Here is a 27,914-nt window from a genome sequence, read left to right as displayed (position 1 = left end):
GAGCCAAGGGATGAGAGAGAGGCAGTGGATGGCAGGTGTCAGAGGGTATGGGCCTGAAAACAAGTTTGAATTGCATTCTGTGTACTTTAGAAAGCCAGTGGATGGTTCTGAGCAGGTGAGTGACATACTCTGATTTACAGTTTAAAAATCATCACCTTGCTCTCCAAGGAATAATCAGTAAAGGGGCAAGTGTGGAAGCAGAAGTTCAGAGGCACCTGCAATAGTCTAAGTGGCAGCTGAGGGTTAGAGCTTTGGCAATAGTAGATTCGTATCTATTTCACCAGAGAGAGTAGATGAAATATTTTGATGGAGCGTGGAGAAACGAATGGCAACCCACTCCAGAATTCTTTTTTTTGGGGGGTGGGGTGGGGTTAACAGGTATATTTTATTTTATTTTTAATTTATTTATTTATTCTAATTGGAGGCTAATTACTTTACAATATTGTGGTGGTTTTTGCCATACATTCACATGAATCAGCCACGGGTGTACACGTGTTCCCCATCCTGAACCCCCCTCCCACCTCCCTCCCCATCCCATCCCTCAGGGTCATCCAAGTGCACCAGCCCTGAGCACCCTGTCTCATGCATCAAACCTGGACTGGTGATCTATTTCACATATGATAATACACACGTTTCAATTCTATTCTCTCAAATCATCCCACCCTCACCTTCTCCCACAGAGTCCAAAAGTCTGTTCTTTACATCTGTGTCTCTTTTGCTGTCTCGCATATAGGGTCATCATTACCGTCTTACTAAATTTCATATATATGCGTTAATACTGTATTGGTGTTTTTCTTTCTGGCTTACTTTGCTCTGTATAACAGGCTCCAGTTTCATCCACCTCATTAGAACGGATTCAAATGCATTCTTTTTAATAGCTGAGTAATATTCCACTGTGTATATGTATCACAGCTTTCTTATCTATTCATCTGCTGATGGACATCTAGGTTGCTTCCGTGTCCTGGTTATTGTAAACAGTGCTGCGATGAACAATGGGGTACATGTGTCTCTTTCAATTCTGGTTTCCTCGGTGAGTATGCCCAACAGTGGGATTTCTGGGTCATATGGCAGTTCTATTTCCAGTTTTTTAAGGAATCTCCACACTGTTCTCCATAGTGGCTGTACTAGTTTGCATTCCCACCAACAGTGTAAGAGGGTTCCTTTTTGTCCGCACCCTCTCCAGCATTTATTGTTTGTGGACTTTGTGATAGCAGTGATTCTGATCATCATGAGATGGTACCTCACTGTGATTTTGATTTGCATTTCTCTGATAATGAGTGATGTTGAGCATCTTTTCATGTGTTTATTAGCCACCTGTATGTCTTCTTTGGAGAAACGTCTATTTAGTTCTTTGGCCCATTTTTGATTGGGTCGCTTATTTTTCTCCACTCCAGTATTCTTGCCTAGAGAATTTCATGGACAGAGGAGCCTGGTGGGCTACAGTCCATGGGGTCTATATAAGAGAGACAGGAAGTAGGATTCCTAACTTCTAATTAATTTTTAAAGCTCCTTTCCACTTTATTAGCCACTTTAAATAAAAGCAAAAGACACATATATAGGAAATGGGAAATGTATCTACTATACAAAAAGGAATGTGACTGGTCTTTATCCCTGCTTCTAGAGAGGGAGATTCTAATTTGACAAAAGTGTCTTTGTTATTCATAAGTCCCTCAGTGTTAAGAGATAAGATGCCTCAGGATGGGGGCTGGTCATCAGAAACACCAACTATGTGATTAGAGAGTTGGAGTTTTGAGTCAGTTCAAACTTTAGGGAGGGGAAGGGGGCTGAAGATTGAGTTCAATCATCTGGCAAATGCCACAAAAAGTCAACCATGCCTATATAATGAAACTCTGATAAAACTCTGGACACCAAAGCTCAGTGAAGCGTCCTGGGTAGTGAACACATCTCTGGGCCAGGAGGAGGAAGCACCCTGGCACCTCCACAGAGGGAGGGCAGTGGAGTGCTGTGTTCGAAACCCACCCAGATCTCATTTGGCTATTCTCAATCTCTATACTTTAAATAGAACTGTAAGGGTAAGTATGGTGTGTCTCTGAGTTTTGTGTGTCACTCTAGTGAATGATCAAACCAAAGGGCTCATGGGAAACTCTGAATTTATAGTCAGTTGGTCAGAAGTGTAGGTGTCCTGAGAACAACCAAAGTGCAGCTGGCATCTGAAGTCAGGGAGGTCTTGCTGGGGACCATGACCTGTAACCTTTGGGGTCTGGGCTAGCTCTGGTGGTTACCATCAAAGATATAGTGCAGTATAACCACTGGTTTGAGAATAGTATCCCAGATCACCACGGCTGTACAGGACAGCATGGACCTGGGGAGAATGACTTATCCACAGCCAGGTCCTAATGACAAGGGAGTCCTTTAGTTCCACCACCACTCTGCCCTAAACACTGAACAAATTCATGTAACTATTACATGTTAACATTGATTTACCAGGATAAAAGTTCTTAACATTTTAAGTTATTTGAATGAAAATATAGGATTTTCATTCAAATATCAATAGCAACACTAATAGTTTTAAATAAATCAACCTTTGTTATTACCACCAGTTAGCAAGCATGAATTTCATCTCTGAGTTTCATAACATCTTAAGTTTTGTCAATCCACTCTCCTGGACTCCAGTTTTGTTATTGCCAGGAACCATGCAATCATTAGCCTCTGGATTGATATCCCATTGTCATCATATGGGGAGTGAGCTGGCAACCAAAATTACTGTTTCCCTGCATGTTTTGGGGAGGGGTTAATTGTTAGTATGTCAGGCAAAAAGGTATTCTTCTAGTCACCCAAACCTGAAAACCTTAATCTTATTTTCTCTTGAATCCATGGTCAGCTAAGAGTTTTATTCTCAGGTGGAATTAGGGAGTCAAAAATCAGGTCTGGAAGGACCTCAGAGATGAGTTATTTATACACTTCTTTAATAGATACTTGTTTGAGAGGCTTTTTATTCCAGATGCTGTTCTAGGGACTGGGGAAACAGTGAACAGGACATTCAAGAGTTCAGTTTCCAGGGAAACAAAGACTCAAAAGTAAGTTAGCACACTCATTCGCATATCATTTCAGACAGTGCTGAGGATTTTGTAAAAATATGACCAGGTGCTCTTATCAAGGGCCTGGGGGCTTGGCCAGGAATGGGGATTTTAGTTCCTGAACAGTGGCATTCCCAGTGGAGGGAAAGCAAGAGACAAAGTTGGAAGAACGCGAAACCTCAGAAAGAAAAGCCAGGAAAGTTGGGCACAGGGACAAAAGTGCCCGGTTCCTAGGTGGGAGAAAAGGGCAACAGCCCGTCCTCGCTCTTGGTCCAGTCTTCGTCCCACCACAGCCTTCCTTTCCATTCCAGATTCCTTCCATCACATTTTCCATCAGAGTGATGCTCATCGGATTCCCTTCCTCCAGCCTTTTGCCCTTTCACTGCTGCTGCTGCTAAGTCGCTTCAGTCGTGTCCGACTCTGCGAGACCCATAGACGGCACCCCACCAGGCTCCCCCATCCCTGGGATTCTCCAGGCAAGAACTCTGGAGTGGGTTGCCATTGCCTTCTCCAACCATTTAGCCCTCATCTAATCCAGGGGTAGGTCCCCTTATGCGTTGATATCACTCCTCAGATCTGCTTCTTTCCTTTACACACAGCCAGCTCTCCCCAACCTATAGGAAAGTTGCTTATCTGCATCTCATCATATGTTGCTACCTGGTGTTATTAACCAATCTTTGTGACCATATATTATGCTCTCTGTATTAGGCACAGGCTTCTTGATAGCTGGGAATTCATCTGTCCTTTATCTGTGCTCTCCTACATGATCTAATCCATTGTTACAGACATGGCAGACACTAAATATAAAAGTTGTTGAATAAATAATTATTTCTTGAGCCTTGAAATGCTATTCTGATATACTTGATTTTATTTTTCATCATATAAAAGTTTATTTTCCTGAGTGTGGTTTGTATAATTTTTTTAATTGGAGGATAATTGCTTTACTGTGTTGTGTTAGTTTCTGCTGTACAACGTGGACCAGCTCTAAGTGTGTGTGTGTTTTATATATATATATATGTCCTCTCTTGAGCTTCTCTCCCAGCCCACATCCAACTAGTCTAGGTGATCAAAGAGCACCAAGCTGAGCTCCCTGTGTTATATAGCAGCTTCTGATACATATTTTAAATTTTAATGTAACATTTACTATGTGTCAGATACTGTATAAATGTTAATTTGTTTAATTATCATAAAAATCATAGAGGTAGAGATGTTTACCTATTTTTCAGATGAAGAAACTGAGACACAGGAAGATAAAAGTATCTGCATGAGCCCCCTGGTCTGTGTCTACACACCATGCGATGCTGTGTCATTCTCACATACAGTAGCCTTCAGTAGCTCCCTTGCAACACTCCCCGCTCTTACTTCATCCTCAGATACTTGCACACAAGTGAGTTATGTACTAGAGGACCAAGTGAGAAAACCATGATCCTCTCAAGTAACCGTACATTTTATCATTCCCAGTAATGTGAATGATCTTTGTACATATCTGTTGGCACTATGTCCTTGTCTCCTGGGTTGAGTGCTTCCAAATTGTTCTAGAACCTGAGCTCAGGAAACAGGAAGTCTCTGAGGCCCCGCAGTACAGGGACCCCCACCAAAACCACAGAGGTTTCTCAGAGGTGAGGCTCCAGGTCTTAGAGGGTAATTCATGGTCTGATACTGACCAATGTGGTCCTCCAGGGAACTCCAGCGGCATGGATGTATAATCCTGTGGACAGCAGACCATCTACCATCTAAGACCCAGACTCCAGGAAGGGTTGGGGGAGAGGTCAGTCCTAGAAACAAATTTGGACCACTCCAAACTACCTTCCATCCCAACTGCTTTCAGTTTGTAATAGAAAACAAACATTAACATACTCAAAATCTGATGAAAAGAAAATTTTAAATATTAGAGTTGTCAGAATTTTAGAACTAGAAACCACTTTAGAAGAGACTTTAGAAACCACTTCCATTCTCACTCTGAGTGAGAAATTGATGTGCATGGCAGTTGAGCCTCCAGGTCACAGGTAGAACCAGGGCCAAGGGCCTTTATACCACAGCATGGTACCCAGCTGGCTAGAGAGAATTCCTGGGTAATTGTCTCTTTGTCAAGTTACAAGTACCTCTGCAAATAAATCAGGCTTCCCTGGTGGCTCAGATGGTAAAGAATCTGATTGCAGTGCATGAGACCCAGCTTCAATCCCTGTTTCAGGAAGATTCCCTGGAGAAGGAAATACCCACTCCAGCATTCTTGCCTGGAGAATTCATGGACAGAGGAGCCTGGCAGGCTATCATCCTTAGGGCTTCAAAGAGTTGGACATGACTGAGTGACTAACACATGAATTTGGCCATTTTTTGATTTCAGATGAACTGGTGTTTTCTTTTTAAGTCAGTTGTGTTTGAAATCCTAATCAATAATCTCACAGAATAACACTAGGAATCCTTTCTTAAGAGTTAATAATGACAGTAGAGCCCCAATGCAGAAGGAAAGTGAAACTCAGGATATTCTTTCTAAAGGGAAATGTGTGCTTTATATTAGAACTTTATCAAATGCTGAGAAAAAATTTAAAAAGTGATTACATGACTGAAAAATGCTGTAAATTCTTCACTTGAAGAAGCCTAAAAGGTGCTCTTTGGAAATGAAACAGACCTTCCTATGGCTCCCACCACAGAGCCAAGATAAAGGCAAAGTTTTCACTCGCCCCACCCTTTCCCCCAGGGGGAACTTGAAGTAATCCAGACAAAATCTGTTTTCCCAGTGCTTTGTTCTGACTCAGTGGCAGCTCCTAGCTCTCTTTCCAAACAGCCCAGCCCCCAGGTCCTGCTAGTAGGAGCCTCTCCTATTAGCATCACACCACAGCTCTTTGTGGAAAGATCTGGCTTTCCCAGTGGCTCAGATAGTAAAGAAACTGTTTGCAATGAAGAAGACTCAGGCTTGAACCCTGGGTTGGGAAGATCCCCTGGAGTAGGAAATGGCAACCCACTCCAGTATTCTTGCCTGGAGATTTCCATGGACAGAGGAGCCTGGAGGGCTTAAGTCCATGGGATCACAAAGAATTGGACAAGATTGAGCAACCAACACTAAAATCACTTATTAGACTCAAATGAATTCAATGGTTCAAGCAATATTGAGTGAGTTCCTGACTTTCAGCTTAACAAAAAGGAACAAATGGCAGAAGGACTTGAGTTTGGGTCAGGTCACAAGATAGGAAAGTCCCTCTGCCCAGCCTGTTCTGAAGATAACATTCATTTTGTAAAAACCATCCTGACTTGTTTAGGATCTGCCTTCTGCTTTAAACAGGAAATTCCATGACAGGACACATCTGTCCTGCTCTCCTCTGTCCACCTTTCCAGGAGACATCGTAGTGCCTAGGACATGGTTCAGTTCAGTTCAGTCACTCAGTCATGTCCGACTCTTTGTGACCCCATGGACTGCAGCGTGCCAGGCTTCCCTGTCAATCACCAACTCCCAGAACTTGCCTAAACTCATGTCTGTCCAGTCGGTGATGCCATCCAATCTTCTCATGCTCTATTATCCCCTTCTCCTCCTGCCTTCAAGCTTTCCCAGTATCTTTTCCAATGAGTCAGTTTTTCACATCGGGTGGGCAAAGCATTGGGGTTTCAGCTTTCCAAAGAATACTGGAAATTGGAATACTGGAAAATTGAAAATTGGAATATTCAGTCTTTCCAATGAATAGTGAGGACTGATTTCCTTTAGGATTGACTGGTTTGGTCTCCTTGCTGTCCAAGGGACTCTCAAGAGTCATCTTTAATACCACAGCTCAAAAGCATCAATCAGTGCTCAGCTTTCTTTATGGTCTAACTCTCACATCCATACATGACTACTAGAAAAACCATAGCTTTGACTAGATGAACCTTTGTTGGCAAAGTAATGTCTCTGCTTTTTAATAGGCTGTCTAGGTTGGTCATAGCTTTTCTTCCAAGGAGCAAGTGTCTTTCAATTTCATGGCTGTAGTCACCATCTGCAGTGATTTTAGAGCCCAAGAAAATAAAGTCTGTTACTGTTTCCATTGTTTCCCCATTTTTTTGCCATAAAGTGATGGGACTGGATGTCATGATCTTCATTTTCTGAATGCTAAGTTTTAAGCCAGCTTTTTCACTCTCCTTTTACTTTCATCAAGAGGACATGGTAGGTAGTAGTTATTGAACAAATAAATTGACTATTGCCTGATCTCTAAGAGGAACGTGGTGCTGAATGCGAAAAGAGTTTGAACGTTAAAACTCTTAATGCTATGAATCTGCAAAACAGTATTTAAATAGTCACATTATTTGAAAAACATCTATTTCTGCTTCATTGACTACACTAAAGCCTTTGTGTGGTCACAACAAACTGTGGAAAATTTTTAAAAGAGATGCGATTACCAGACCATCTTACCTGTCTCCTGAGAAACCTGTATGCAGATTTAGAAGCAACAGTTAGAATTGGACATGGAACAATGAACTGGTTCCAAATTGGGAAAGGAGTATGACAAGGCTGTATATTGTCACCCTACTTATTTAACTTACATGTAGAGTACATCATGTGAAATGCCAGGCTGGATGAATCACAAGCTAGAATCAAGATTGCTGAGAGAAGTATCAACAACCTCATATATGCAGATAATACCACTCTAATGGCAGAGAGCGAAAAGGAACTAAAGAGCCTCTTGATGAGGGTGAAAGAGAAGAGTAAAAAATCTGGCTTAAAACTCAACATTCAAAAAATTAAGATCATAGCATCTGGTCCCATCGTATCATGGCAAATAGAGGGGAACAAGTGGAAACAGTGATAGATTTTCTTTTCTTAGGCTCCAAAATCACTGCAGACAGTGACTGCAGCCATGAAATTAAATGACACTTTCTCCTTAGAAGAAAAGCTATGACAAAGCTAGACAGCATATTAAAAAGCAGAGACATCACTATGCTGACAAAGGTCCCTATAATCAAAGCTATGGTTTTTCTTGTAGTCATGTATGGATGTGAGAGTTGGTCCATAAGGAAGGCTGAATGCCAAAGAATTGATGCTTTTGATTTGTGGTGTTGGAGAAGACTCTTGACCTTGGACTGCAAGGAGGTCAAACCAGTCAATCCTAAAAGAAGTCAACCCTGAATATTCATTGGAAGAACTTATGCTGAAGCTGAAGCTCCAATACTTTGGCCACCCGATGTGAAGAAATGACTCATTGGAAAAGACCCTGATGCTGGGAAAGATGAGGGCAAAAGGAGAAGGGGGCAAGAGAGGATGAGATGGTTAGACAGCATCACCAACTCAATGGACATGAATTTGAGCAAACTCTGGGAGATAATGAAGGACAGGGAGCCTGGAGTGTTGCAGTCCACAGGGTTGCAAAGAGTCGGACATGACTTAGTGACTGAACAACAGTATTATTTTAAGAGGCCAATGTTTTAAGTAGAAGTGGAATGATCAAATATTTGTTGACCAGTGACTAGGAGTCAGACACCATGTTAGGTACAAGGATGGATGTGATTTTGTTGAATATATACAGGAATCATGGTAAAGAGGAGTAGGATCCCCATTTATAGGTGAGGAAACAAGATTCAGAGCTGGGGCAAATTATCTCAGATGCTATTGTTTCAGAACACCTTGATCTCTAAATCCTCATAAAAGTAACTGATTGCATAGACATGACATTAAGTGACTCATCTTTGAAATCCAAGTGCTGAATCATTTTTGTAAAATTCAGCCATTATTTTTCAGGAATTCCCTTAGATAAAACTAGTCCAAAATCCTATGGAAATTAGCTTGCCTGATAACCTTACCTAAAATAAATGTAGTGTTTCAGCTTAATTGCTGTCTTGACTAATTACTCATATGGGGCATAGGCTATGCCGGTCTATTAAAAACCATTAGATAGAAGCTGTGTGGCTTTACGGTATATAGTTCTCATTCCCACAACTTACATTTTGATGGCATCTGTTACTCTCTGGAAGAAAGCCAGAATTTCTGAGTAAAATGTATCAGTCCTAACAATGTGGACATTATTATTCCAGAAAGCCAATTGAGAATTGAACAAGATCTTACGGTAATGACCAGAACTGGGAAACAAGAATTTTCTTCAGCACAGCGGGAAGAAGTCTTTTTATTAAGGTTAAGAGAATCAGAGATGTGAACATCCCTTTATAAGGTTCAAATAAATACCTTGGGATGGGTCATAATTCTAAGAGGTTTCAAAGAGGCTTAGATTGAATGAAACCCAAATAGCTTTGCTCTAAACATTTGGGTTTGCAGCATAATTCTATCCTGAAACTTACTGATCAGTGTTGGGTTATAAGATATGCACAGACTGACCAAAACACTGCTCAGTTTGCTGGCCAATGAAAAATTAACTTTGTTTTTTGGTGCCCTCCTAGCAAAATTGTTTTTCTCTTTTCTGGGTTCACTTTTTGATGAGTAAAATCTGGGTGGCAGGTTCTAGACATTTTTATTATTGTTAGTTGTTATCAGTATTAAGTAGGTTACAGTTCTGTGTCTAAAAGCACGTGCCTGTCAATTACGCACTCTGTGTAGTCTCCCTTGGAAAACTTTATCCAAATTCAGCTATCGAGTATATTCCATGAGGCATAAGCTTTATGGTCATTTAACAGATCTTTATGGAGTACCTACCCTATACCAGGCATTGTTCTGTGCTCTGGAAATCTCCCCGCTGTGATAGTTGATCTTTCCTAACTCCTTGTGGGAACTGGAGACCCGTCTATTCTGTTTCTTACTGGACACATGCACTTAGAAACCCAAATTGTTCCTGTACCCTTGGATACCATGAGGCAAACTGAGCTTATCACACCTCCTCAGCTGGCCCCCGATGAACTGGTGGGAGTTGGGTTGGGCCCCACTGCTACCCACAACTACCCAAGACTGAGAGCTCCTTCCTCTTGCCTTCAGAAAGTCTTCTGCCTGAATCTTTTCATCCTCATCATTTCTTCTCAGTCCCCAGTGGCATTTCATACCAACTCCCATCACTGCTGCTAGGTAATTGTTTCCTTGCTCTATGACGGCCCCTTGAATACATTTCCCACGCTGTCATGGAACATACTTTCTAAAACGCACAACTGACCTTGTCTCTTTGGCTTAATAACTCTGAAGGGCTTCCCTTAGCTTTTAGGGTGAGGTAAAGACTTCCCTGGTGGTTCAGAAGGTAAAGCTCATCTGCCTACAATGTGGGAGACCCGGGTTCAATCCCTGGGTCAGGGAGATCTTGGAGAAAGGAAATGGCAACCCACTCCAGTATTCTTGGAGCAGGAAATGGCAACCCACTCCAGTGTTCTTGCCTGGAGAATCCCAGGGACGGGGTAGCCTGGTGGGCTGTCGTCTCTGGGGTCACACAGAGTCGGACACGACTGAAGCAACTTAGCAGTAGTAGCAGCAGCAAAGACTTCCAAGCACACAAGGACCTTGTGATCTGGCTCCTGGTTACATTTCCTCCTGGACAACTTCACTCTTTCCCTAGACAGGCCGACTTGCTCTCTCCACCTGCTCTCTCCTAATTTCCTGACTCACTCGAGCATCCAGGCATGACCTCGTGAAGCCTCCTTGCCCAGGCCGTCTGCTCCACCGCAGGCTCTGCTGATGTCTTGCATCATTATCACTTTTTTATTAGATTCCTCTGTCTGCTGTATTTCACCAGTGCTTCTGGAAGGAAGTTACGGTCTCTGCCTCAACCCTGACTCCCCAGGCAGCCTACTAAGCATTCAGCCTGTGAGCCTGTTTTTATTGGATGAACAAATCTTGAAATGATGAAAAAAGATTTGTTGGTCTGCATTTTCAAGACATTTTGGGTTATGCCTCAACTACTACAGCTTAAAAACTAAGGATTCTAATTCCTTAAAACAGCAGTCCCCAACCTTTTTGGCACCAGGGATCAGTTTTGCAGAAGACAATTTTTCCACGGACTGGGGGTGTGGTGGGGGGTGGTTTCAGGATGATTCAAGAGCATTACATTCATGGTGCACTTTATTTCTATTACATCAGCTCCACCTAAGATGATCAAGCATTAGGTTCTGGAGGTTGAGGACTCCTGACCTGACATACATATTGGAAAAGCAGGAAGTGCTTTTTTCCTTCCAAAGGATGCTTTTTGGTTGGTGTTTGGGTTTGTTACCCTACCTTTTCTTCAACACTGAATTTAATATATATTTGATCTTGGTTGTTCTACCTGATTCTTCACTAAGAGATAGCAAAGCTAAAGTAAAATCATATACACAAGTCCCAGAAAATGAGTGTTTGGATTCTGGTTCAAGTCTTATTGACTGAGTACCATGGATAAGTAATGAGCTTCTCTGAGTCTCAGTGTACAGAAAATGAGTATAATTAAATAACATGCAAAGCTGCTGGCACACAGCATACATAGAATTCATCTTCTTTTTCTCTGCTTATCCTTTCCCTTTAAAGATACACACTTCACCTGGAATATATCTTCCTCCATCCCTCCTGACCACATCCTCCTCATTTTTAAGGTCCAACTCTCCTCCAAATCTTCTCTGTGCAGTTGTCCCTGGAGCCTTCAGCCAGAAAGGGCTGTCCTGTCACTGGGGCTCCAGTGTCTCAATATCTTATTCCCTTTGTTCAACAGATCTATGCCAAATGCCCACTATGTACTGGGCATTAATTTCGGGGCTGGGAATCAGTAGTGAAAAAAACAGATGTGGAAAAGTCTGAGTTGTAGTGGAGAGGAATAAACTTGCTAACAAGTATAAAAACAATATTCGGTCAGATGAGTGTAAGTGCTCTCACGGGTAATAGGAAAGGAAGTACCTGGAACAGGGATGTCAGAGACGGTGCCAGGCATGGAAAGAGCTGGGGGACAACAACTGCAAGTGGAAGGCACCCACGTACCAAGGCTCTGACCCAGCAAAAGTGTGGCATTCTCAAGGAAAAGAATAGGGTCAATGTAATAGAACTGTCCTGGGCTAAGGAAAGTGGATAGAATAGGACTGGTGAAGTAGATATAAGGGGGGCGAGGAAGATAGCCTGCATTTTATTCTAAGTACCACTGAACAGCTTTAATAAATCAGGGGTCAGGGACTTCCCTGGTGGTCCAATGGTTAAGACTCTGCACTTCCAATGCAGGGGACGTGGGTTTGATCCCTAGTCAGGGAACTAAGATCCTATATACTGTGCATTGTGGCCAAAAGATAAAAATAAATAATTAAGTAAATAAATCAGGGGTGCACTGGTATACTTTGTTCTAAGATTTCTCCAGCTGCAGTATGTCTGAACATCTACTATCTCTCTCACAGGAGTTCTGATTTGCACTATAGTTTTCTGGTGATTGGATTCCCTGGTGGCTCAGATGGTAAACTACCTGCCTGCAATGTGGGAGACCTGGGTTCAACCCCTGGGTCGGGAAGATGCCCCGGAGTAGGAAATGGCAACCCACTCTGATATGCTTGTCTGGAGAATTCTGTGGACAGAGGAGCCTGGCAGGCTACAATCCACGGGATCAAAAACAGTCAGACACTACTGAGCAACTAACACTACACTTTCCGGTGAATACAGCTGTTCTATTACCCGGTAGTTTTGTAATGGCAGTAATGATGTTTTATTCTTGTTTTCATCAGTGCCTCATGCACAGTCTTCCCAGTAAAATGCTTGTCAAATTAAATGACAATGTCCCGTAGCTTCTTTCTTGCCTACCACTGTAATAATTGTAGTTGCAACCCTTCTAATCTTTGCAGGAAGCATGCCATTGGCAGCCAGCTCTGAACAAGGAAGGACAGTCCTATTTGTATTTCTCTCAGGCCTTCCTGCCATTGTAGGCTTGTCCGCTGACTTCCTGTCTTCTGGCTCAGTTACTCCTGGGCCCGGCCTGCAGGGCACATTCGTGGTTCCTCTTCTGTAGAGCGTGAGGTCTGTGCTGGAATCCCGCCCTCAGAGAAAGCACTGCTGGTAGCTTTATATAATGAACAGCATCACAGCACAATAGCACGCATACTGGCCACTGCATGTAACGGACACAGCATCCCTTCCTGCTGGCCGTGCCATTTGGGAGTTAGTTACCAGTCCTCTCTAAGCCTTAGTTTAATCCTGTGGAGAGTTGGGATAATCATAACAGACTGCCACCTAGGGCTGATCCAAGGCCTTTAAGATCATGCGTGTCACTCACTTAGTACAGCACTGAGCACACAGCACTCATCAAATGTCAGTTTCTATGAGTCACATTAATGCTAGTATGCAGGATTTCATTTAATCCTCATAGCATATTACTTACTATAGACAGGGTTAATATTTAGCTGGTTTGCATAGATACGGCCTTACTAGTTGCTAAAACTATTGCAATATTCCCTAGTTTCCAGATTACCCACTCTCTCAAGCCCTCCAAGCCCTGCTCCCCTCCCCACGACCCTGCAGCTTTCTCTGCCCAGCTTCTTTCCTTGGGATCCCTGTCCGCTTCTTCACCTCGTGATCTGGCAGCTAATGGAACAGGATTCCGCAAAGCAGGAGGCCTCTGAGATCCAGGCACAATTCAGCTCACTCAACTCTGAGCGTTGGCTGGCTGACTATGCTTTCTTCATCGACAGGTAACGTGAAGTGCAGAAGGAATCAGGAAAAAACATGGGTCTTGCATAAGGGAATCCTAGCAAATCAAACTTCAGAATCTGAGGCCCAGGTTCCTTCTATGACATTGAGCTTCTCCTTAGAAACTGATTAGAAAAACTAACAAGAGCCATTTTGGCTTCTTGAACTTTGAGGACTATTACCTGGACACCAGGGGCTTTCCCGGTGGCTCAGCGGTAAAGAATCTGCCTGTGATGCAAGAGGTGTGGTTTCGATCCCTGGGTCTGGAAGACACCCCTGGAGGAGGGTATGGCAACCCATTCCAGTATTCTTGCCTGGAGACTCCCATGAACTGAGAAGCCTGGTGGGCTTACAGTCCATGAGGTTGCAAAAAGTCAGGCATAACTGAAGTGACTAAGCACGCACCTGAATTCCAGCAGATTCAGTTTCTGATTAGTTCAGGAAACCAGTCAATGACAACTGAGAGCCCACACGTCATGTGCCTGCCCTGGTCCTTCTTACTCATCCCACTTCCATCCCTGAATCTCGTTTAAAACAATTTGGCCCAATCCTTTCACCCTCATTTCTGGTCTTTAAGATGAAGACTCTGTGTACATCCACACTGTGAAATATTTACCTTTTCTATCTCTGTATTTCAAAATAAGATGAGGATTAGAAAGATGTTAAGATGTACACAAAAATGTGGTAACTCATGGATCATATATATGAATACTAAACAGGAAATTAGGATAATTAGAGGATAGAGCCTACCACAAGAATGAAATCCAGAGTTGGGAACTGAAAAAAAGATGCCTCTTAAATTGAAGACACATGTCTGGATTTAAAATGTGGACAGTAGAGATGGCATTCCCTTGAAGGTAGACATTTACTTCTTAATTGTGCATTCTGAAGCTACAACCTCTAGCCTCCCGCTTCCCTGGAAATGTAAACATTTTAAAAGTGTCTTATTATGTTCCAACGTCTTTAAAATAGGTTTTGAAGATTGAGCAGTTTCATAATTGGCTTAATTAGATCCAATTACACAATTAGTGTAAATTGGAAATAATAGAATCAGAATGTGTAATTTCATAATTGTAACACATGACAATAAAGCAGCAATTAAGTCAGCAAATGCTGCTGATGCAGAAGGGGTGCATATAAATCTTAGAAGACCTGATGTCTTTCATGAGCCCACCTCCCTCCTGAAATAGTTACTGCTCAAAAATACCGTTGAACTAAATGAGATTGATTTTGAGTTCCAGACACAGAAAAACAACATCTGGTAAATTCTTAGTTCTTTTCCTTCCTTCTGGGTGACTAGATTGCTTTTCTATCTCATTAAAGGATGACCTTTCTCTTTCTGAAGTCTTCACAGATCATGGAAGAATTCATTCTAATGGGTGAATCATGCCAAACAACCCACCATTGTGCATGCCTGCCCCTCTGCCAGCCCAGCAACTTTAGGTGCACTCCTGAGTGCTTTGCATGTATGGGAGGAGCTGGTCTTGAGAAATACTTAGACGACAGAGGGATTAAATCACCAGTCTCTCAAATCAGCCATCTGATTTTTAATACTGCATCCATTATACTTGGTTCAGGTGGCATAACCTTCCTGCTTTGTCTTTACCTTTTGATTTTAAAAGAGGGGAAAAGATGACATTTGTCTAATGAGAAATTCATAGTCTAAACTCGTGCAGCTATTTTGGTGTATCTTTCTGTAAATTACGTCCAGCTACCAGAGGGCTAAGAAGAAACTGTTCATTTGTTAATTCACTCATTATTCTATATATTCATTCAATAAAAGTTTTGAGCTTCTTGAGGGTAGAGACTGTGTGCGCTAAGTTGCTTCAGTTGTGTCCAACTCTTTTGCGACTCCATGGACTGTAGCCCACCAGCTTATTCTGTCCATGGGATTTTCCAGGCAAGAATATTGGAGTGGGTTGCCATGTTCTCCTCCAGAGGAGCTTCACGACCCAGGATGAAACACACATCTCTTATATCTCCTGCATTGATAGGCGGGTTCTTTACCGCTAGTGCCACGTGGGAAGCCCAAGGGAACAGATTACTTCTTGTTTAGTCTTATGTATCAAAACCACAGAATAGCTGCTAGCATAGAAGAAACACTAAATGTCTATCGAGTTACTTTTAATGTATATTACAGATATCACCTGCTCTGGTCTTACACAGAACAAAAGCTACTCTAGTCCTAGCTGTGGCCTTCAAGAAACTTTAAATAGTTTTTGTGTCAAGACAACTATTATGTTAACAAAAACATGAGTTAATTGGCACAATTACTATGGAAAACAACATGAAGATTCCTTAAAAAACTAAAAATACTATCATATGATCAAGCAATCCCACCCCTGGGCATATATCCAGAGAAAACTAATCTGAAAAGATACATGTGCCCCAGTGTTCATAGCAGCACCATTTCAATAGCTAAGACATGGAAGTAACCTAAATGTCCATTGGCAATGAATGGGCAAAGAAGGTGTGTTACATATACACAGTGGAATATTATTCAGCCATAAAAAGAATGAAATAAAACCATTTGCAGCAAAATGGATGCAACTAGAGATTATCATACTGAGTAAAGTAAGTCAGACAGAGAAAGACAAATACTCTGTGATATCACTTAATACATGGAATCTAAAAAGAAATGATACAAATGAACTTACCAAACAGAAATAGAGTCACATATGTAGAAAACAAATTTATGGTTACCAGAAGGGGAAAGGGGGGACAGGATAAATTGGGAGACTGGGATTAGCAGATACAAACTATATAAAATGGATAACCAACAAGAACCTATGGTATAGTACAGAGAATTCTACTCAATACTCTGCAATGACTTATATGGAAAAAAATTTTTTAAGAGTGTATGTGTGGGTGTGTGGGTGTGTGTGTGTGTGTATGTGTGTAAAACTGATTCACTTTGCTGTACAGCAGAAATTAACATAATATTGTAAATCAACTGTATTCCAATAAAAATTAAGAAAACAAAAAAACCCCCATACAACTCCAGCCCCCCAAAAAAGAACAAGTGAAACTGTCCCAGCTGACATCACCACGATGTCCACAAATAATTATTAGTCAAGAGTCAAATAAGCATAAGAGCTTAAAAGGGCCATACACTAAAATGAGGAACTGGTCCCCTCCAAAGCCAAGGTCATGGGGCATGGCCAGCCAGGGTCTGGGTTGCCACCCAGTACACCAGAACACGTGGGCAGTTCTCTGAACAAGCAGGGTACCTGCCGGCCGTTCCGGTATCTCTGAGTTCATTCTCACTGTTTGTCAAACTAAGTACTAAATATTCCCAAAGGTCCCTAACGTACCTTGGCAAATGAGCAACTGAAAATCTGAAAATGTCTCCAAAACGTTACAGAAACCTCTAAAAGCCTTGGGCATTTTTTCTAATGATCTCTATTTTGTTTGTTCCTCTTCAGTATCATCCTTTGGGTGATGGCAGAAGCGAAGGGGATTAGTGATGCTCACAGGCCATTACTAGCACAGGCTACAGGACTCACCCTCTTAGGCCCTCTCCTCCTAGTTTACTGGGTTCTTTTTCATTATTTTTACTCTCCTGCGCGGTACTTCCTTTTCTGTCTCCCACTTTGTGTCCCCAAGAAACACTAGCTCAAAATATCAATCCTCTTATAAAAAATGAGAACTTGTTTGCCAGAAGAAAATATATTCCCAAAATACCTTGATCTACTCACATCTCCCATAACAATATCCCAAAAGAGTTTTGTGTTAATTCAAAGACTCAGACAGTGGATAGTTAAACAGCTTGAGGCAGGGTCTGAAGGCAGGAGTGAGGAAGTTTTAAGTTCCTATGAATATTTTAGAGGTTTGACCCTGTCACTGGGTGGACGTAGAGGCACAAATGTATTTTCTAAGAATCTAACCCTTAGAAACAATGTATCAATTTATTTATTATGTATGCTGCTGCTGCTGCTAAGTCACTTCAGTCATGTCCGACTCTGTGTGACCCCACAGACGGCAGCCCACCAGGCTCCCCAGTCCCTGGGATTCTCCAGGCAAGAACACTGAAGTGGGTTGCCATTTCCTTCTCCAGTGCATGAAAGTGAAAGTGAAGTCACTCAGTCGTGTCTGACTCTTAGCGACCCCATGGACTGCAGCCCACCAGGCTCCTCCGTCCATGGGATTTTCCAGGCAAGAGTACTGGAGTGGGGTGCCTGCATATGAGTATAAATATTCTTTATGTGTGTTGTGTGCGTGCCAAGTTGCCTCAGTCCTTTCTGACTCTCTGTGACCTTTTGGACGGAAGGCTCCTCTGTCCATGGGGTTTTCCAGGCAATTATACTAGAGTGCGTTGCTATGCACTCCTCCGGGGGATCTTCCCAATGCAGGGATCGAACCTGTGTTTTTTGTCTCCTGCACTTGTAGGTGGGTTCTTTACCCCTAGTGCCACCTGGGAAGCTGCCAAGTACTCACTTTACCTGAACATAAAATGGATGGGTTGGAGGTGGAAAATACACAGAGGGGAGAAACAGCCCCAAACTTGGTATATTCTTATTTTTCTCATTTCACCAGAAGACAGGAAGCATTTGCTAAGGGCCCGTAGGTCCAAATTGGGCTTACTTAAAGTGTAGTAGAATTCAGATGAGTTGTTTCATGAACAAACATGAGGAACTTCCTTATTTTATTTTGCATAAATCCTTGAGGGTAAAACCTATGTCCACCATGAAGAAATGAAAACTTCTTCTAAAGCTCTATTGATAAACAAGCATTTAAATCAAACTGGTAAATGTACCTAATTTTAAAGACCAGAAATTGAAATGGTAGGAAAATAGAAGGTTTCCTACCAAGCTGGTAAGAGTGATTACCTTTGACCTGGAGGAAGAGAAAAATACAGTCTTTGAAATGAGCTACAGACGTGTGTTGACTTGCTATGAGCTCTAAAATCTTCTCCCTCTTGGTGGATCAAGATTAGGAGACCATAATCTCCATGGAGCTTGGAGTAACACTTTTCCAAACTGGGTTTGTCAGCTACAGATTTTCAGAAGTTTTCCAAAAGGGCTATTTCAGTAAATGAACACTCTTAAGAGTCAAATGACTTTTTGTTTCCATCCTTCCTAAGCTTAATATCAGTCTTCCTTCTCCTGACCATTAAAATTCAGGACCAGTGCCTATTCTCTTGGATGTGCTCCACTTGGATGAGAATGAGACATTTCATGCTCGAATAAGTTTGTGGTTCTCCTCCCTCTTGTCCTGGTTCTTGAGAGAGGAGAGGATGGACAGACACACGGAAATGTAAGTCTTAAACATTCAAGGACAAGAGCCCAGCAAAATGGTGATTTTAATATGAAGGCTAAAGATGGGTCAACAGTTTCTTGGCAGTCACCTGGGAATTTCCTTACCCAAGATCCAAAGGCTTGGACCTGTCTTTTCTTTGCAACAACTGATGCTGTGAACTCTGACACTGAAAATGCTCATCTCTAGGCTTCTGACACACTCCACTTCCTGGTGCTTCTTCTACCCTTTTTTATTGTCTTCTTTTCTACTTATTTTATTTGTCTTCTTCCTTTTTCCTCAAGATGAGATTCCCCAGGTTTTGTCTCTGGCTTTCTCTTCTCCTCTCTTTATATTTCTTTCTCCTGCCACTCGCTAACCTGATGGTGCCAGCTGTCTTTCCATGTGGATGACCCCAGGGAAAACTGCCAATTACTGAGTACCCACCAGAAGCAAGTCACTTTTTACACATCATCTCACTGATCTCACACCCATTTTCTGCCTCTCAGGTGAGGAGGCAGGGTCTCAGGGAGGTTCAAAGACTCACCCAAGATACCAAGACCACACAGCAGACCCATGCTAGAGTCAGGGTTTGGGTCCAGATCTTTCCGGTGGAAGACTCCTGCTGTTATCACTATAGCATGTCTCCCAATGACTCAGCCTCCTGTCTTGTTTCAAAATCAACAAGTCTTCTTCTCTGACTAGTTTCTCCTCCTCATGGAGACTTTCTGAAACCCACTCGCTGCCTTTCTCCCAGTGACCAGGCTCACAGTGTCAGGTGTCCCTGGCTCAGCTCTCAGCCTTTCCCCTGCTCCTTCACAGCCCCCTCCTGATCCTGTCGACTGCCAAGTACCACCTCTCACTTCGTCTTTCCTTTCCCCAAACCAGCCCACGCACCTCTGCCTGAACACTCTACTGGGCCATATTATTCCCTTAGGTAAAAACCTCTGTGGCTTCCCTTCGCTGAAACAAAATAATGACCAAAACCTACACCTCTTACTCAAAAGTCCAGTTGACTTTTTGGGTCATAACTTGCGGGTTGTAACTTGCAGAACTTCCTTAGAAGTAAACCATGTGCTGGTGAAACCAGGCAAGTAACTATCCCCTGAGTGTTTGAATGTCCCATTCTGAGGCTTTTCTTTAGGCTGCTCCCTCTTATAGGAACTCACTCTTAATCCAGTAGACACTCCTCATCTGCACAAACTCTACCCTGTTTCATGTATTACACATACACACAGACATACAGACACACACACCCCTCACATCCCTTCCACCACCTTCCAGTTAATTATCACTCTACATCGTTAAGCCTTCAGACTTTTCTCTTTTCCACTCTTAGGGAACTTGGTTTGTTGTACTTTAGGTTTATTATTCACCTCCTCTTCTTAGGAAGCTCTAAATTCTTTGGCTTTAAGAAAAGGAATGTTTCAGACTTCAGTGTATTCTCCAAAATCTTTAGTCCAAGGGACATAATAGATGACTGATAAATATATATTAATTAAATGTAACTCAAACTTTGATAAAATACAGCAGTGTGAGGTCACATTGTATTCACTTACTTTTCTAAATTAAAAAAAAATTTGGCCACACTTCAAGGCATATGGGATCGTAGTTCTCCAACCAGGGATGGAACCCACGAGCCCTGCATTAGGAGCTCGGAGCTTTAACCACTGGACCACTAGGCAAGTCCTGAGGTCACACGTTAAATGAATGCTTACATGATTTTCCCCTGGTAAGCAGAAACAAAATGTTTCACATAAATAGTCTCTGAGCATCGTGAGATCAAGAATAAATGATGACTGTGAGTGTCTATTCTCAAAATGATAACCTGTTTCCTAATTTAGAAGGAAGAGAGGGCAGAAAAGGCTACATGGAAAAAAAAGAAACAATATTAGGTTCTGCCCACTGTCATATAAAAATGGAGAGAAAATAACTTACAGTAGGATGCATGTCCATAATAAAATAGGATGAAAAATGCTGAATTAAAAAAACTCAATTTACATGGAGCTCTCCTGTGACACATAAATATTTTCAGGTAAGGTAAAACAGTGTGATGTTAAGATGTTAGTAACTTAGTAAGATGTTAGCCTCTGAACATGTTCTTTGGTTGTTCATTGTATTGCAGCTTATGCCTTCCTAAGTGGATGTAAGCTCCCAGAGGGGAAGATACAGACCCGCTGTTACCTGGCTCTCCTGACACTCTGGTGTTTAAAATGTTATCCTTGGGATGGGGCTTCCCAGGTGGTGCTAGTGGTAAGGAATCCACCTGCCAATGCAGCAGATCCAAGAGATGAGGGTTCAATACTTGGGTCAGGAAGATCCTCTGGAAGAGGGCATAGCAACCCACTCCAGTACTCCTCCCTAGAGAATCCCATGGACAGAGGCGCCTGGCAGGCTACAGTCTACAGGGTCACAAGGAGTCAAACATGACTGAAGTGACTGAGCATACACACATTCTTGGGATTCAGCATTAAAGAGGGTCTTGGTTCTTTGAAGGCCTCATTCTCAAATAATTAACACAACTTTGGAGGATGGTTTTTGAGGCAAAATCCAACACATGGCCACATTTATTGTAAGAATACAAGAATTTATAGCAGATACAAAGATTTGTCATTATTCAATTACTAAGTCATGTCTGACTCTTTGTGACCTCATGGACTTGCAGAAGACCAGGCTTCCCTGTCCTTCACTATCTCCCAGAGTTTGCTCAAATTCATGTCCATCGAGTCACTGATGCCATCCAACCATCTCATCCTCTGTCATCCCCTTCTCCTCCTGCCTTCAATCTTTCCCAGAATCGGGGGCTTTTCCAATGAGTCAGCTCTTTGAATTAGGTGGCCAAAGTACTGGAGCTTCAGCTTCAGCATCAGATGCAATGATACACACTAACTCAATGGACAATGGGTTTGAGCAAACTCTGGGAGACAGTGAAGGACAGTGAAGCCTGGTGTGCTGCAGTCTATGGGGTCGCAAAGAGTTGGACATGACTTAGTGACTGAACAACAAAATGCGTATCATAGATACATGAAAGTTGCAACTCTGACTTCTCTTTAAGCCAGTTCATTTTAATTTTCTATGAAACAGAAGAAACTTTGAATCATGGACAACCGTACTCTCTATGCAATGCTACTGATCATAAGGAGGAGTCACAAGCAACTGGACACAGCAGGATCAGGGCAAATCCATCACCAACACTAGTCAATCGACCCAAAATGTACACTGACAAAAAGTCAATGCTCTCCCACTGGGGTTGAACATTATCCCCTCCCCAAACACTCTTTAATTGCTTAAATGCTTGATTTCTGAAATTCAAGGCTTTTCTTGAAGTATGAATCATGTACCAAAGTGAGAGTTCCAGATTTGGGGAACTGAGACATTAGTGATGACAGGAAGCATGAGGTCAGAAGATGACAGAAAGGACTGAATTCACTGCACAGAGAATTCTCCAGGAAATACCATCTGTACATCTGAAGCTTAGATTTGGTTTGTATAACCAAGATGTCCACTAAGAACCAATGATTTAGCCAGGACAGAGGTTCTTCAATGATTGACAGTCCTATTTAAAAGTTAACAAAATGACTGCTAGAACCTTTGCATTCTGGAAGAAAGGTAGGGTATGGAATTGGAAGCATACAGAATGCAGTACAGGCATAGATCCAAGCCCTCTCCTCACTCACCACAATCATTTGAGCCACGTAACTTTCAGGTCCGGTATATTCAGTTGGGTCTTTCACCTTCACCAGGACTAGGAAGTACAAATAATGCCACATATTGTGTTCTGACTTGATGTGTTCCTCAAAAGAAACCGTTTTATTATCAAACTTGTCCCTCTCGAGTCCTGCAAAAAAACCAGGAGAGACAATGTGTGTAATGTGTCATTTAATCAGCACTCACTTTGGGCATAAAAACATAATCATTATTGGGAAGAAACATTTTCTGAAAGAGCGTGACGATTTTAAATGTTATGATTAAAAACGTGGTACACAAGACCTCCAGAAAAAATGCCAGAGTTTTTCATTTCTTCCCAACTAACATTATCCCCTGTGGATCCCGGGAAAAGTGAAGTCCTATTATAGATGCAAAATTTGCAGACAATTTAAAACATAACCAAATAAAAATTGTCAAATTATAATAAATTGGACCTCAAGTCTAAGAAAAAGAAGTCAAAATGACTGTGCAAGAAAAAGCACGCTTGCTAATAATCAGGGCAGAAAAAAAAATGCCATTTTATCCAGGAACTTGGGTAAAAAGAGAAAAAAAAGCAGTTAACAGTCATCTCTCTTCAAAACCACTTGTAATCAGTGAAGGCAAAAGAATGTCCACAGAGATCTGTGTTCCGAATGCAATAAGGATTCACAGGCTTGTCCCACCCTTAGACTACCATGTTCCAGGCATTTTGGGGAGGGGAAGGTCTGATCAATTTCCAGGGAATATTTTTTTAGCTTCTGGAAGGACACTGAGGAGAGGATCTGGGTAGTAAGATGCTTTTCTCTCAAAGGTTGAAGGGTAGATGAAAGGAAATGAATGGAGATGAAGAAAAACGTCTATGGAAAAATGAATTAGGCTGCCAAGTAAAATGGGATGTTGGGATTCAGTCTGGTTTTGCAGTTCGGATACTGGAGAAGAAATCTGGAAACTGAATTCCAAAACTGGCTACTTTCTTCCTAAACATTTTTTTTTTTTTAAAGTCATCTGGCCCTTTAGGCATGAAGAAGACCCTTTAAACAATAAGATACAAAATACATAAATCACAAAAAGTCTGTCCCCAATGAAGGTGTGACCTTTTAAATTATATTATTGGATACTTTTATGGGAAATACCATAAAATTTAGCTGGCTGATGATCATGCCTCGTCTTACTTGACCTATCGTCAGCTTAGCATGCTTCAAATAAAAATCCAATCCTCTCCCCCAAACGAGCTCCACCCACGTCCTCTTTTCATTCCATGGCAACTCCAGTCTTTCAGTTTTCACGCCAAAAGTCTAGAGTCATCCTTGAATCCTCTGTCTCACATGTCACATCCAATTCATGTTGAAATTCATTTGGTACTTTTACAATTCGCCCCACCTTCACCTTCCTCTGCTGGGTCCACAAATCTGTTCTCTACTAGGCTCATGAATACCATTTTTTCTAGATTCCATATATATGCTTTAACTATACAATACTTGTTTTTCTCTTTCTGGCTTACTTCACTCTATAAGAGGCTCTAGGTTCATCCACCTCACTACAACTGACTCAAATTCATTCCTTTTTATGGCTGAATAATATTCCATTGTATATATGTACCACAACTTCTTTATCCTTTCATCTGTTGAGGGACATCTAGGTTGCTTCCATGTCCTGGTTACTGTAAATATTGCTGCAATGAACACTGGGGTACAAGTATCTTTTAGAATTGTGGTTTTCTCACGGTATATGCCCAGGAGTGGGATTTTTGGGTCATATGTTAGATTTGTTCCTAGTTTTTTAAGGAATCCCCATACTGTTTTCCATAATGGCTGTAATCAGTTTACATTCCCACTAACAGTTCAGGATGGTTCCCTTTTCTCCACATCCTCTCCAGCAAGTATTGTTTGTAGATTTTCTGGTGATGGCCGTTCTGACTGGTATGAAGTGATACCTCATTGTAGTTTTGATTTGCCTTTCTCTAATAATTGAGAAGGTAGCTCTGACATATATACACTGTGTGTGTGTGTGTGTGTGTGTGTGTGTGTGTGTATGTGTGGGTTAGTGGCTCAGTCTTGTCTGAGTCTTTGTGATCCCATGGACTATAGCTCACCATGGAATTCCTCAAGCAAGAATACTGGAGTGGGTTGCCATTCCTGACCCAGGGATTGAACCCAGGTCTTCTGAATTGTGGGCAGATTCTTTACCATCAGAGCCACCAGGGAAGCCCATATATACATGATCGTATATAAAATAGATAGTGGGAAATTACTAAATAACATAGAGAGCCCAACCTGGAGCCCTGTGATGACCTAGAGGGGTGGGGTGAAGGGAGAGGAGGGTTGAAAGGGATATATATAATTTATGACTGATTCACATGGTTGAATGGCAGAAACCAACATAAAATTGTAAAGCAATTTTCTACCAATTAAAATATTTTTTAAAAATTTAAAAAAGAAATTAGTTTGGCTGTATCTTCAACATATACCCAGAATCTGATCACCTCTCACCACCTCCAAGGCTACCACTCTGGTTTGAGCCATTATTGTCCTTCATCTGGTTTACCCAAATAACGCCCAGGCCTCCTTGCTTCCATATTTCCTCTCTAAGGCCTATTCTCAACACAGCAGCCAGAGTGACACTTTAAAAACCTGAGTAGGATGGTGTCTCTCCTCTGTTTTAAACCCTGCAGTGGTTCCTCTCCTCAGAAAAAAGGTCAACATTCTTACAATGGCCCATGAATAGGGTTGCCAGGGAAAATACAGGATCCCCAGTTAAGCTCAAAAATTGAAAAAACAATGAATAATGGTTGAGCTTAAATATACCCCATGCAATAGCACCTTGCTAAACCCTATGTGATGTGGCCCTGAAGCCTTTCTAATCTTATCTCCCACCTCCTCTCCCTGGCTAACTCTCATCCAGCCACCAAGGGCTTCTCCGCTCTTCCTGGCACCCAGATCCCTGCCTCAGGGCCTTTGAACTGACTGTTTCCTCTCTCTACAGCTCTCTTCTCTCTGATATCTCTTGGACTAACTCACTTACCTTCTAGTGTTAAACCTCACTTTCTCAATGTGGCTTAATTTTATTGCTTTATTTAGTCTGTCCCTCCCTTTCTACTGGGCTTCCCTGGTGGCTCAGAGGGTAAAGCATCTGCCTACAATGCGGGAGACCAGGGTTCGATCCCTGGGTCGGGAAGATCCCCTGGAGAAGGCAATGGCAACCCACTTTAATACTCTTGCCTGGAAAACCCCATGGACTGAGAAGCCTGGTAGGCTACAGTCCATGAGGTTGCAAAGAGTTGGACATGACTGAACAACTTCACTTTCACTTTCTACTGATACTTTTGATCACTCTTTCCTTTGTCTTACAGTGTTTTTCATCTCCAAACAGACTGAAAATAGCCATATCAAAGGTGTTTAATTAAACTGGACCACAAGTCTCAGGTATATAGGTAAAAACTGGTGTGCAAGAAAAATCCAGCGGATTCATTTCGATGTTTGGCAAAACTAATACAATATTGTAAAGTTTAAAAAAATAAATTAAAAAAAAAAAGGAAATAAAAGGAATCCAAACTGAAAAAAAAAATAAAGAAAAATCCAGGCTGCTAATTAGCACAAAAGAAAGGCATAACGTTTTATCTGGGAACTTAGATATGACCTAATTATGTTGATTATTTACTGCATATCCATGGGCAGATATATGTGTCTCTTTTCTTCAATAATGGTCCCTGTAGTTTAGAACATTGCCTGGCATGTAGTCAGCACTGAATAAAATGTTAATTGAGTGAATTAGGAGTATATCACTAAGAACAAAACAGAATTGAAGAGATGCAGGAAAGAGTAGAATATAAGTAGAAAGCAATGAAGCAGTAGAAGTTGTAAACTGGCAGAAATCAGGGGATGGATCCGCAAGTAGAGAGAGGGAATTAGAATGGCCCTAGAAAAGAGAGAAAGGGGGAAGCCGAGAAAAAAGTTGGGTAATAGCGTATGGTGGGGCTGCAGATCTTGCTAAATTCAAGCATCTGGCTCTCCATGATGGCTCTTTTGCTTACTGTATTTGTTATCTTAAATTGTTCATGTATTCTTTCAATAAATACTTATCAATACAATATTGTAAAGTTTAAAAATAAAATAAAATTAAGAAACAACAACAACAACAAAAAAAGAATAAAAAAGGAATATGTCACTAGGATTCATATAATCCTAGGATGTTCCACTAGGATGCATATAATCAAAAACAGATAACAGCAGTATTGATGACATGGATAAATTGGAACCCTCCTACACTTCAAAAATAGTTTAGCAGTTTCTCAAAAGTTGAACACAGAGTTACCATGTTACCAACAATTCCACTCAGGTACATTCATAACAGAAAAAAATGTATGTCCACATAAAAGCATATACATGAGTATCTGTAGCAGCATTATTCATAATGGCTAAAAAGTAGAAACCCAAATGTTCATCAACTGATAAAAAGATAAACAAAGTATGGTATATCCGTACAATGGATATTTTTCTGCAATAAGAAAGTACTGATGCATGCTAATATGAACCTTGAAAACATACTAAGTGAAAGAAGCAAGTCACAGATGACCACATATGATACGATTCCATTTATACGAAATGCTTAGGACAGGCAAATCTATAGCGACAGAAAGTAGATCAGTGGTGGCCTAGGGCTCAGGAGGATGGTCAGTTTGATGGGAAGGAAGGGAACAGTGATGGCCAAAGGGTAGGAGGTTTCTTTAGAGGTCAATGAAGATGTTCTAAAATTACGGTGACACATGTACACCCATGGCTGTACATGTCAATGTATGGCAAAAACTACCACAATATTGTAAAGAAATAAATAAATTAAAAAAATAAAATTATGATGCTAGATACACAACTCTGAACATACTAAACCCACTGAAAATGTATACTTTAAATGAGTCTATCATAAGGTATATAAATTATATCTCAACAGAGCCATTACAGAAAAATGGAGAAAAATTTTAAGTAGCTTTCTCCTAGAATCCAATTCAAACAATTACCTACCTATGTACCTATTGCAAGGTACATAGAACTATAAAGATAAAAAGATAATGTCTACCATCAATCAATCCATAATAGGGTAAAGGAAACAGACAAATTGTATTATATTCTAAGTGGTATAAACTATCAAGGAAACATAAAGGAAGGCAAAACGAGTTTTGACCAGATACATTTTGAAAGGTTTCAACGAGGCATAATAAACGTCTGACCTATGAAACATGACCAGGGCAAGTACAGAAGAGATGACCAGTAAGAAAGGGTACTTAATTTTTACTGAGCACCTATTTATGCTAAGAACTATAAAGATGTTTAAATATGCTATAATAACAACAATAATCAATCTGACCTTTCAGCATGTGAAAAAAGAGATTCAGAGGGATTTCATTGATTGCTCACGTTAATACCTCTACTTAGCGGAAAAGTCAGCCA

At 41.4% G+C, this 27,914-nt stretch overlaps 1 protein-coding gene across 3 annotated transcripts in view; it reads right to left on the bottom strand.

The window, feature by feature from the left end:
* ITPR2 (inositol 1,4,5-trisphosphate receptor type 2) overlaps positions 1–27,914 on the bottom strand; it is a 586,442-nt gene that overhangs the window by 43,459 nt on the left and 515,069 nt on the right. For all 3 annotated transcript variants that reach the window (XM_086401652.1, XM_086401653.1, XM_086401654.1), the window contains one exon: positions 22,464–22,624. In XM_086401652.1, coding sequence (XP_086257778.1) covers positions 22,464–22,624 — 161 coding nt within the window. The remainder of the gene's footprint in view (positions 1–22,463; positions 22,625–27,914) is intronic.

Source organism: Bos grunniens, chromosome 5, assembly GCF_055505025.1.
Source record: "Bos grunniens cultivar Pamir isolate PY7600 chromosome 5, Bosgru_T2T1.0, whole genome shotgun sequence".
Classification (NCBI taxonomy): domain Eukaryota; kingdom Metazoa; phylum Chordata; class Mammalia; order Artiodactyla; family Bovidae; genus Bos; species Bos grunniens.
The sequence above is the reverse complement of the archived record's forward strand: the minus strand, read 5'-3'. Positions and strand labels throughout refer to the sequence as shown.